The 12,653-nt window shown below is 48.5% G+C and overlaps 1 protein-coding gene across 1 annotated transcript in view; it reads right to left on the bottom strand.

Annotated features, from left to right (window-relative positions):
• Nucleotides 1-5,683: 5,683 nt before the first annotated feature.
• CUNH16orf45 (chromosome unknown C16orf45 homolog) overlaps nt 5,684-12,653 on the bottom strand; it is a 97,510-nt gene continuing 90,540 nt past the window's right edge. The window contains exons 4-6 of the mRNA XM_011358401.2: nt 10,771-10,885; nt 9,441-9,523; nt 5,684-6,950 (exon numbers count right to left, since the gene is read on the bottom strand). Of these exons, the coding sequence (XP_011356703.1) occupies nt 6,838-6,950; nt 9,441-9,523; nt 10,771-10,885 (311 nt within the window). The 3' untranslated portion in view covers nt 5,684-6,837. The remainder of the gene's footprint in view (nt 6,951-9,440; nt 9,524-10,770; nt 10,886-12,653) is intronic.

Below are 12,653 nucleotides of genomic sequence, written 5' to 3'. Positions count from 1 at the left end.
AATTTCTTTGCACACCGTGGGGCCGGGCTGTAGGATGGAGAGAAAAGGGGGCCCAGAGCACCGAATCAGACCAGGGGGCTGAGTTCTGTCCTGGTTTGGGTGAGCTTGCTGGCGACCTTAGCAAATCCCTGCCCTTCTCTGAAAGCCTGTTCTCATTCTCTAAAAAGCAGTGGACCCTTTGTTTGTTTGTTTGTTTGTTTGTTTGTTTCAACTTCTCAGCATCCATTCTCTCTTCTTCTGGCATAACTGGGCTGATAATCCACTCCAAACCGCTGGCCCCAGGGTCAGCCTTTGGCCCCCAGCTTGGATAAACAGAGAACCACACCAATCTGCCCCAGCAAATGATTCCGGGCTGGACATGTGATTGTTTAAAACAAGACAAGACCACAGGCCCCAAACGGAGTCGCTTATGCTAAGCCGCATGTCACCAAACCCAGACTTAACTTCAATTTTGCCTCTCCCAGGAATGAAACTGAGCCATCGGCAGAGGGAGGGGACGGCCATGGGAAGGGCTGTGAGCAGTGGGGAGAGCTGGTGGGGCACAGTTAAGGTCGGGTGTGACTGCGGGACCGTAGCCCAGGGAAGGTGCAGACACCTTGAGGAAGCTCTTGGAATGGGAGTCACAACTTTTGTCACATGGCAGTGTGTTCACATGTCAGCCCACTCTCAGCTTCGTGAGGGCAGGACCCCGGACCCAGGAAGGCATTCTTCACCCTTTCTTTCCTCTCCAAACCCCAGCCCCAGGCCCTCCCAGACCCTCAGCAAACCTTGGGCAACCTTCTGATTTCACAGTTTCTTGCCTTTAGACTTAACCAATAATAACCGACTTTACTACACGCCTTGCTCTAAATGCTTCCCACGTATTGTCTCCTTTAATCCCCCTGTTGTTCTCCCTATTTTACAGATCTGGGCACGGAGGCACACAGAGGTGAAGGAATTGCCCGGACATGCACAGGGAGGCATTCCACCAGGGTTTTAACCCAGGCAGGCTGACTCCAAGCCGGAGCCCTGGTCACTTTCTCGATTCCTTTCCCTCTTGCTGGTTTTGTTCAGACTTAACACTGGCGAGGAGGCCTCCCCGTGCCCTCCCATTTGATGTTCATCTCCCTCACCAGAACATAAGTTACACAAAGGCAGGCCCAGCCCTGTCTGGTTCATCTCCGTGTTCCCCAGTACTTGCCACTGGCAGAATTAACTAACTCATGAATGAGTGGAAAAATGACCTGACATTTGCTCTACAAGCCAGGCTTCCTGAGGATTTTGCTTCAGCCTCTGATGCCCACCCAGCTGTCCTGTGGGTGACAGGCATCCATCCGAGTCTTGGCTGGTGGCATTGGGCAGGTTGTAACTGCTTCTTCTCAAGCTGCAAAGGAGCTGAGCTGGTGAGCTCTGGCAGCCCAGGGCTGTCCAGGCACCCCAGAATGGAAAGGTTTATAGCTGGGGTGGCTCTGAGACCCCTCTAACTGAGCACAGCTCAACAGAGAATGGGGCAGTGATGCTGCTGAGATTAGAAAGGAGAAATAAGCACCCTGGGCCTGGCTCTCACTCTGCTCTCAGACTCAAGTCCCAGCCCTACCACCTACATGCTGTGTGACCTTGGGCTACTCACTTCCCCTCTCTGAGCCTCAGTTTCCACATCTGCCAAATGAGAGTGATGAGCCCTCTCTCCCTCCAACGGAACAGTGAGTGAGGGAATGTTCCCCTGCCTGACGCGTCTGGTTTCCGTGCCAGCGCCTTGCTGAAACTCCTCACGCCAACCACGTTCTACTGTAAAGTCCTGTGGGTCCGTTTCTTAAAGTTCTTAAAGTCATATGACTGCTGGGTCGGGTTGGATGCTGTGGAACACACTCCTCCTTGACACTGACCCGTGTTCCTTCTTCCTCCCTCGATGCTTCTACTCAGTTTGTTCCCTTAACCCAAGATGACGGTGTAGGAGAGTTGTAAACTGGAAGCAACACACCTGGGTAGGTCTGCATTTTAGGAAGGTCATTTTGGCTTCAGAGTGGTGCACGCATAGACCAGAGAAAGAGCTAGCAGGGAATCTGAGTTCTTGGCACCGGGAATAATGTGGGAAGGTCCAGGAGAGAGGCCAACAGAGAACATGACGAGAAGAACCAAAGAACCCAAAGAAGCCTTCTGTGACCCCAGCACAAAAAGGGATCTGGGCAAGCAGGTGGGGTGAGGCGAGGGAGGTAGGAAGGAGCCAGGTCTGAGAGAACCTTTAAGCCACATGAAAGAACATGGATTTTATCCTAAAGGCGATGGGAATGGTTTTGAAGAGAGTGACGATTGGGTTTGAATTATTCAGGAACCCACCTGGGTGCCATGTGAATGACCAGTGCCAAGGAGGCCAGTTAAGAAACTGCTGCGGTTGACCAAGCAAAAGGTGGTGGTGTGAACAGATTCTAGAGAAATTTAGGAGGTAGACACTGAAGACTTAGCAATTGCATGGATGTGAAGAGGAATAATCCAGGATAAGTCCTAGTCTTGGGCAACTGGGTGGTGCCATTTCCTGAGATGAAAAGTACAGGGGAGACTGAGGCAGTTTGGGCCAACTTTTTCTTATAGGGCCAGAGAGTAAATATTTTAGAATTTGCAAGCTACATGGTCTCTATTACGACTACTCAACTCTGCTGTTGTAGCCCCAAAGCAGCCATAGATAACACATCACAAATGCTGACCCTGATCTTAGGACATGTTCCATCTGATGTGCCTACTCTGGGTCCCAATGGAGGTCCTCAGGAAGCAGTCAGAGGCATGGGTCTGAGTGTAAGAGAAAGGTCTAGGATAAATAGAGAACCCAGGATCATCAGAGTGTAGATGGCCACCTGAGACCAGGAGGGGAGAAGAGCAGAATGCCGAGGGTCAGGTCCTAAGGACAAGGAAGAGGTCAAAAGACTGGAGAAATGTCCTTCTGAACAGTGGGAAGTACACCTAGCTAATGGAGCTTCTTAGAAGTCAAATCGAGTGTGGTAACGTGATGCAGAGAGAGCTAGGACAGCATGGGGGTTGATGTGCATCAACTGGATGTAAATGAAGGGAGCCAGAATATGCCCCCCCGCCGCCAAAAGATGTCTCTTTGGCCCATGGATGATTTTGAGCCAAAGGCCATTAAGAACCAGTAGATGCAGGGAAATTTCTAAGTACAGGGCACGAGTTTACCTTTTGTAAAGGAAATTTCCATTTACCAAGAAAATATAAATTTCCATTTGTGAAACATTTTTCCCTCTCCCGTACCAGGAAGAGGAGGACTCTTACCAGTAGAGAAGGCAAGACTTGAATCTGCACACCAAACCTTACTAAACAACCCTTCTACCAAACTTCTTCTAGTCACCTTCCCATGACTTGCCTCCCCAGCCCAGAAATGCCAACTCCCTCCTCCTTTGTTTTAGCTTAAGATGGTGCACACACCCAAGTCCTAACCACCTGTTTGTGTAACTCGTCGCTGGGTGCTTCCCCGCATACACGTACAATGCACGAGTTACTAAACTTCTCTTTGTTTTTCTCTTGTTAGTCTGTCTTTGGCCAGCTCATTTTCAGGGCCCTAGCTAGAAAATTCAAGATGGGTAAAAAAAAAAAAAAAAAAGATTTTTTCCTCCCCTACATAACTAAATGGTGAGAGGGGTCAGAGACCAGAGAGTGTCAGAAACCAGATTAAAATAGGTTGAGGAAGGAGCTAGAGAAAAATGGAGATAGCAAGATGACGGACAAGTCTCAAGAAGGCTGTAAAGATCTAGGGAAGGTGGTGGCTAGAAGGGAAGATGGGATGGAGGGTTGTTTGTTTTTTAATGGGAGTGTTGTGTTTAAATGCTGATGGGAAAAGCAAGAACTATGGCAGTTACAGGGGGTGGGTGCTGAATGGTGACCCTGCCCCATTCACCCATGGGACCTTGGACCACCTCCTCATCTATGAAGTGGGGTTGTGGAGTTGACGTGAGCAGCAAACTAGAAAATGTGCACACGTGGCTCGGTGCACAGCAATAAGCTCTCAACGAATGCTACCTCTGTTGTTATCCACCCCTCCCCTCTCCCCTGGCTGCCAAGAAAAGCGAGTCTAGGTGTGTGGGTCCCTGAGGTCTGCAAGGTTTCCCAGCTTTGCAGGCAGCCCTGGTGACCTGGGAGCATCTTGAATTATTACTTTCCTCTGCTCTTCTGTGAAAGTCTAAATAAATGTTGGTTGTTGTTGTTTTATCTTTTAAAAAAATTAATAGCAGGAACATAAGTTAGGGCCACTCCAGGGCTCCGCAGATGTACTACGGGCAGGATTTTTATGAGGGTTTCGATGTCCTTCCACCTCTTGGATCAGTGAGTGGCTGCTTTGTAATTGGTCTGAGGTCAGATCTTCCAGACCCACATTTTTCACAGGCAAGGGAGAGTGGTGGGCCCTCTGCACCCCAAGTTTTTATTGCAAGAGCAGGAAGCATCTGTGTAGTGGGTCGAACCGCCTCCCCCCAAAATTCATGTCTACTTGCTGTCTCAGAATTTGGCCTTATTGGAAATAGGATCTTTGCAAAAGTAAAAAAAAAAAAGGATTAAGATGAGATCATCCTGGATTAGGGTGGGCCCTAAATCCAGTGTCTGGTGTCCTTAGAAGAAGAGAAGGAGACACAGACACACAGACAGAGGAGAAGGCCGTGTGAAGACAGAGGTAGAGATTGAACCGCTGAAGCCAAGGATTGCCGGGAGCCACCAGGAGATGGAGGAGGGAAGGAAGAATTCTTCCCTAGAGGCTTCAGAGGGAGCACGGCCCTGCTGACACTCTTATTTCAGACCTCGAATCTCCAGAACTGTGACGATAACTTTCGGCTGTTGGAAGCCATGCTGATGGAGGTAATACGTTATGGCAGCCTTAGAAGTCTCTTACAGCCTGGCTTGGAGCTTGGTCTCAGGCAGTGAAGGACACAGTGTCCCCTGAGGCCAATGTGGCAGCACAGGCAGTGGCCTGAGAGAGCCTCTTCAGCTTCAGGATGGCAGAATGGCAGGCCGAAGCTGGGACTGAAGCAGAAACACATCTGAGGCAGAGTGGGAGGGGCCATCGAACCAGAGACTCTGGGGTCCTCGATTAGAGAGACAGTGTGTCAGTTCTGAAGCTGCCGTGACTTGAGAGACATTCAGATTTACTTCTGATTTACAAATATATATATACTTTTTAAATGTGACCCATTAGTGGCCTAAGAACTTTACTTTTAGAAGTTTATCTTAAGGAAAAATCAGAAATTCAGATAGATTTATCCCCAGGGTGTTTATCGTGATATTACTTATTATACTGAAAAACTAGAAACAGCCTAAATGTCCAAGAGTGAGGAAAAAGATAAATCACAGTATATCAAGAAGATGATTACTGAGCAGCCATTGTAAATATTTATGACGAGTGTTTAATGTTTACAAAGAGCTTTTAATGATGTGAGAATGATAATGATACGATGTTAAGCAAAAAAAATGAAAACTGGTTATAAAATGGTACAATATGATGCCAGCCAGGAAAAAAATGTATAAAAAAGAGTGAAAGCCAATATGCCAAAATGTCAGAGCAGAGTAGTCTCTAATTGGAGGAGTTATGAGAGTTTAAAAAAAAAAAACAACCTCAACCAAAAAAGTTCTTTATATTTTCTATACTTTTTAAATGATTCACCATGTCCATGGATTACTTCCACAGTCGAGAAAAAAGTAAAAACTTAAAAAATGCCGTGTACGTGGTTTCCACTTTTATTTTCTTCGATGGATGATTGCACATCAGCAAACCTTGCATTATGCTAACTACTGACGCCAGTCACGACACACACACACACGCACAGAGAGGTCACATGGGCTGTGCCGAGCTGGCTGTAGCATATGTACATCACGTTACCCGGGTGGAATTGTTAGGCTGGTTGAAATACACCACCAAATGATGGGACACGGTAGGGTCAGGCCGCCTCTCCCGCCCGCCGCGGATGTTCACGGAGGTCTGTGCGTTAGGCTGGTGAGTGGGGTCCTGCTGGCATTCCTTCCGGTGGCCCCCGGTGGGTGAAGAGCATCCGGGTCAGTATCTGCTCTGGGTCCCCTGCGTGTCTGCCTTTGCCTCGGTGTTGGAGCCTCCGGCTCTCCGGTACCTCTTTCAAGCATTGGGTGTGCTCCAGCCCAGGCCCCCATCCCCTCTGCTCCAAACACCTGGGGCAGCCATCGCAAAGGAAGGAAGAGCCAAAAGCAAATGGACACGCTCCTGGTGTGACCTGTGCCCAGACACAGGAGGGAGGAAGTGGGAGATGTGACCACGACACCACATACAAGCTCAATCTTTAGAGATGGGCCCTCTGTGTCTCCAAGACATGTAGGCTATGTGGAGCCCTCCAGGGCACAGGCCCTGGGGAAGGGCAGACGGGGGATGGGAGCTGTGCCCGTTTGGGGCAGGCCTGACAGCAGAGCTAGGAGGGTAGATGGGGATGTGTCCAACATGGCGCTAGATTGTTGAAAAGTCACGACTGTACACACCTGGGGACCATGCCCCTCTCCCAGTTCATTCACACAGTGGGTTAGACACAGCTAGACAGAAGTGGAGATATACTTTTTCGAGGGAGGACCGTTTCCTGGTGGTTGGTTGGATAAACAGTGAGACAGACTCCTGGGTTCGGCATGCTCTGGGGAGGGCCATGCGACGGTGAGGGACTCCCTATTGCTACACTCTGTACAGGGCGACCGGGCCCGCCCGCCACGCCCACGGCCCCTGGCGGCAGTCACAGGCTTGCCTTCAACCCCTTCCGCCTTTGAGAGCTCTTGGGCCCCGGTGAAATAGGGGCTGTGAAGACAAGTGGGTGGGGGGGGAGGTCCCCGTGGCCCCGGGGGCACCCCATGTGAGGGCTACATGATATTGCACTGGGTGGCCCCACAGCAATCCTTGATGAGTGCCAGCCCGGTCTTGGCCACTGTGGGCTTGCTAGGTGGGGGCTCTGCTTTCTTCTCGGCTCGGGAGCCTGCAGCAAGGTAGGAGCACAGAGGAAGAGAAGGAAAAAGGGAAAGAGGGAGAGGTGAGGTGAAGAGAGCCCTGACCATTTGCAGCCCCAGGCCCATCCCAACCCCTAGCCAGGCCTTGCTTCAGCTCCACAGATCAGGTGGCAAGGAGAGCTAGCGCGAATTATGTGTTAACTGTTCCCATTTTCCTGTGAGCCCACTGGCTTTCTGTCCTCAGCTTCCAGCCACAGCTTTTAGCTCTTATCCTATTCAGTTCTCCTTGGCATTGTATCGGCCAAGCCTATCACAGGGTCTAGCATTCAAGACGTAGTTGGTGAATGAATAAATGGGAGTTTTGTTCAAGTCACTTCGGTCTGAGGGCTCATGTCTTTTAATTCTGGAAAATGCTCAAACGTTATCCTTTCAGATACCTCCACCTCTCATTCTCTGTTACCTCTTCTTCTGAAATGCCTATTAGATGCGAGTTGGACCTTCTTATTCTATCTTCCATATTTCATAACTTCTCTTTCATATTTTTTCATCTTTTTGTCTCTGTGCTGCATTCTGGGTAATTTCCTCAGCTCTGTCTTCCAATTTATGAATTCTCCCTTTGGCTGTGTCTCTGTGTTTAATCCGTTGAGTTTTTACTTTAATAACAACAATTTTTTAGAAAGCTATTTGTTTGCTTTTAGAATTTTTAGAAAGCTAATTCTTTCTTCATAGCATCCTGCTATTTCATTTTGGGTTGCATACCTTCTCTTATCTCTTTAATAATTTTAAATATACTTATTGTCTCTTTTAGATAGTCTGTTATTTCTGATTCTTGGGAGGACAGACATTCTCTTTTCTCTTTGTTGCATCTTTTGATTTCTCTTATGATGGTTTAATTCTTCATGAGTTTAAACTTTTATTGAGAGCTCATCTTCATGGGGGTCATTTTATTTGTGGACTGTGTATTATGTAATGCTGAAGGGTCCCTATTGAGCAATTTTGCATTTGCTTTGCTGGGGTCCCAGAGATTTTATTGGTTTTAGATTGGTTTTAATTGTTCGACTTGGGATTCCAGTACCAGATGAGTAGTATCATTTTGGACGCTACACCTGAACTCTTGCATGTGGTATAGATTGCTCTTTTGATTTCTTGCCAGAATTCTTTTTTCTATCTACACAAAATGCAAGTTTCCTTGCTCCTTCTCCACAGTGTTAGGTGGAGTTTTCTAATTTGCCTTTTATGGAAGAGACAGTCCATTGAGGACATTGGATTTACACAGGGACCATGTACCGGATGATTTTAGGGGCCTGCAGAAGGGACTATGGCTCTTCTCTTTCTTTATTCCCCCCCCCCCCCATGCCATACGACTGTGTGTTTCATGGGATGTTAGTGGATGATCAGGGAAGACTGTGTTCACAGCTATAGTCAACAGGAGCGGCTTTTGGATTTGGTCTGCCTAGCGAGATTTCTAGTCCCTTTTATTCTGATAACAGCTCGTGTCCCCGTGGTGACCCAGATCTGGCCAATCGCAGTCCCCCAGCCTCTTGGTAACGGTGATGGGCCTAGGAGATGGGAACACGATCCAAGAAAGGCCAGTCGGAATCTTTCCGAGATTCGTCTGTTTAGCTACCAGGAGAGAATCTATGGTGCTGCCTTGCTGCTGCGAAATTATGGTTCTGAGGTCCTGGCCCCGTGGTGAAGAACTGTGTAGTAGGAGAAAATGAAGCTGACGTTCAAAGAAGGGCAGAAACAAGAGATAGAAGGAAGGGTTCTAACAGTGTCCAGTCTCTGAAGCCCTAGTTCTTTCTGCTCTTCTTCCAACCTCTTCTCCCCGTCCCCCACTTTTTTTTTTTTTTTTTTTTTGCTAGGGATAGTTTAAATTGGGCATCCATTTCTTGTAAGTGATAGCAGCCTCGCTGGGTCAACAAAGAGAAGACAGTTCCTTGACAGCAGGACCCATCATCAGTTTAACATGCTAATGAACTTTCGGGCCCTCCATACAGAGGGTCAGATATGCAGCATTTCCCAAACTTATTTCACACGAAACATTTTTTGCTCCGAGTATCTTGTGAGGCTAATTTTCTGAGAAGCAATCCTTCTGGTTCTGCTCTCCCAGAAATTCCAACTCCAGCAGAGGCCAGAGCTCCCTGAGCCTCAGTGGCCACCCAGCTCTTTCTATAAAATGTATCAGACGGCATATGATTAGAGAATAACAGTTGCTGCCAGAACCAGCTATGTAGTTTGCAGAACCCAGTATAAAGTGAAAAAGTGGGGCCTCTTGTTCCGAAATTCTTAAGAACTTCAAGACAGTAATAGCTGAACAGTACCCTTTCAGGTATGGAGTCCTGGATGACGGCCTTGCTTGCACACTGATGAAGCTGGCCCTGCCTGCTGCCACCCTGTACCTAAGTTTGATCTCTAATAAGTGTTTTGTGGTGCTTTCTCTGGATCCCAGACCTCTTTTAAATTTCCTTTTTTTTTTCTTGGATGGGAGAAGGAGAAGAAATAAGGTGTGCACTTACTGGCTGAAGATTTGGTTACTTTGTCTGGCGGTTTTAACTTGATTCTCAGGAAATCGGCCATTTCTTTGTCTTCTTCTTGCTCCCTGTGAAGACAGATGGGTGAAGACGAGAGGAAAGTACAGTAAACAAGGGAAGCATCAAGGAACTGATGATATAAGTCAGGAGGGTAAGTGTGTGGGACCATATAATAGACTGTGGATAATGCATTATGTTGTATATCATGCATGGATGTTGGTATGTGTGATATGTGTGTGATGAGTGTATGTTGCATGTTATGTGTGGGTGGTGCTGTGTGTTATGTATGGATGGTGTGCATATGTTTTGTGTGTTATGCGTATATGGTATTTGTATGTTGTGTTTGATAAACCTGCTCTGAAGCAGAGACACATATCTCACTGATGGAGTAAATGCCTACCTAGGGTATGGATGAGACCCCAGGGCAGAGGCAGGGACATTACAGGACTCTCTCTCCCTGCTGGGGGTTCAGTGAGCTGGGCAACACCTCTCCTGACCCTATATCCTTAAGTCACTCTAGATACCTACGCTCCCATAAGATATGTGGCAGGTCTCAGAGCGCAGGTCACCTCAGCTCTTCCAGGGGTCAAGAGGGGCGCAGAGAGTGTGGGCCTCTTGTGTGTGCGCTGGGCCGTGTGCCCCCGGGGGGTCTGAGGGGCCCGGTGTAGAGAGAGAGTATAGAGGAGGTGTTCTTCTGTGGTTTGGGAGGGGCTGTGTGCGCCTCTCTTTTTGTGGGGGTTTTCCGGGTTTTTGCTGGGACAAAATATTTTCGAGTCTCCATTTTCTTCTTTTTCCTGTTCTGCTTTTTCTCCAGCGTCTCCACACACGTGGCTCCAGTGGCCATGGCTCTGCAGATCAAGGAGGCAGGTACATCTGCAAATAGGAGACCTTAGAGGAACTTCAAAGCCATGAAGGAGAAGGAAAGGAAAGAAAACACTGGGAGGCAGAGAAGGAGGCAAAGAAACAAGTCAGTATAGCGGGCAGAGTTTCTATCGAAACCAACGGAAGTTTCTAGAAATCGAAGTGAATGTGTAGGAAGCGCTGTCGTGTGTTATATGGTTTAATCTTTCCCTGGCCGCCTCCTCAAATGACCTTTAGTTAAGACCCACAGGCCTCTGCAAGGCTGGATTTGACTTTCTCTTGATTATGAAATGGGTCCTCAGGCCAGAATGGGTTCTCAGGGTTCATCTGGATCCAGCGTTGTGGGTGCGTGTGCAGAGGCCACACCTGTTAGGCAAGGCTGTGAGTCCCAGGAGCAGACGATGGTTTTGGTAGGAAGCTGAGGGCGGTGCTCCAGGCAGTGCCACCCACTCACCTTAACCGCTCGACCTCGGCATCATCCACCAAGAAGTCTCTCTTCTGCACCAGTTTGTGGATCTTCTGGATGAGCTCGTCCTCTCTCTGCTTCTGAAGCTTGGTTTTTTCTTTTTCTGGGAAGAAACAAACATCAGCAAAGAAACAGCTGAGTAGAGCTGTTGAAAGCACTTGAGTCCGAGGGGCCGGGGGGTTGGAATCCTGCCTCTACTATTTCACTGGATGGGTGAACTTGAAGAAGTCACTTGACCTCTTCAAGCTTCAGTGTCTTCCTCTGTCAAATACACCTAGTGAGGCTAAAGCATAGTGATGTGAGTCGATGGCTTCGCATAGAGCTTGGCCATGCGTGGCAAGTGCTCACTGAATGGTCACGATGCAGCCGTGTCCCAAGTACCTAGGACTGACGTTGACAATTTCCTCTAGATCTGGAGGCAGAATCAGAGGCGAGGGGACTATAATATTTGAGCAAGAGAGAAAATCAGCTTTTCTCGTTAACCGCAAGGGGAAATGAAAAAGGGGGTGGAATTTCTAGCAACCCTTGGGATTCCTGGCCGTTGATGGGGTGGAGGGGTATCCTGTGGGCCAGACTCCCCAAATCATTCGCCGACACCACAGAGCACCTCCCAGCCCTCTGCAGGTGAGTTAACGCAGAGTCCAGACTCGCCAGGGTGCCTTGGTCCCTCAGCTCTCTCAGGCCGGTCCATAAGGACTCACAGGGCCTCCAGGAACTGACACACCTCCCTCCCCGAGTTGTTCGCTCCTGTTTTCTGTCTCTGACCAGTTCAGGCATCCCCCAGCCTCCCAGGAACTCAATTGCAGCCCTCTCTTCATGCAGCCCTTCCTAGTAAATCACAGAGAAGCTACCTATTCGAAGTGATCTGTGCCAGCTTACAAACCAGTTCCCTACCCAAGTAGCCACTCCACTGCCCAATACAGCTCACCTGCTTGTGCGTGTCACATACTTTTCTGCCAGCATCTCTCACCTGCCTGCAGGCCCCATCCACCTGCTTCCATGCCCTACCCACCTACACCTACTCAGCCGATGAGTACTGCCAATTTACCTTCCATGTGCTGGCATCACACGCCTGATTCCTAACATCTCCACGCACCTGTCAATGTGACCCTTCACTTGCTTCTCATTTCCTCCAGCACACCTCCTCAGTCCAGGCCACCATCTCCTCTCCCTGGGCCATGCCGTGGCCTCCTAACTTGTCTCCCTGGACTGGAGCCCCTATCCCAACTGTGAGAACTCCCTGAGGAATCAGAGAGCCCTGGCTTGACGCCCCAGCTCCTCCCCTTCCTAGCTGTGTGACTCCGGGTACAAATGATTAAATGCCCTCCAGATTAAATATTTACTGAACCAGGTACAAAAGAAAAGAATCCTTATTTAATGAAGGAAAAGCAAATCACACAGTGTAAGTGTGAAAGGCAAATGCTTAGTAAATTGAAAGCTGTTATATTTATATTCTCACAAGCTTTACATTTTCATCTAATCTAGCATCCTCAACCTTGACACTATTGGTATTTGTGTTAGGTAATTATTATGGGGATTTGTCTTTTGCACTGTAGGATAGTTAGCAGCATCTCTGGTCTCTATCCACTTGATGCCAATAGACTTCTTCCCCCAGTCGTGACAACCAAAAATGTCATCGGATTGCCCAAAGTCCCTTGGGGGGCAAAATTGCTCCTGATTGAGAATCACTACCTTAAACCTTTCAAATGAGGGAGATAGGATTTCCATGACCAACGAGAAGGTGCCACGGCCCCTATAGCCAGCTCTGAGCATCTCTAGCTTGAAGACAGCGGTGGTGGCAATGGAGTGGGGGATGAGGCATCTTGGCTTGTCCTGGGGAAGCACTCAATGCAAGGAGGGCCCTGGGTGTT

The sequence above is a fragment of the Pteropus vampyrus genome, unplaced genomic scaffold (assembly GCF_000151845.1).
Source record: "Pteropus vampyrus isolate Shadow unplaced genomic scaffold, Pvam_2.0 Scaffold40, whole genome shotgun sequence".
Classification (NCBI taxonomy): Eukaryota; Metazoa; Chordata; class Mammalia; order Chiroptera; family Pteropodidae; genus Pteropus; species Pteropus vampyrus.
Note: the sequence above shows the minus strand (reverse complement) of the source record. Positions and strands in the feature narration are given on the sequence as shown.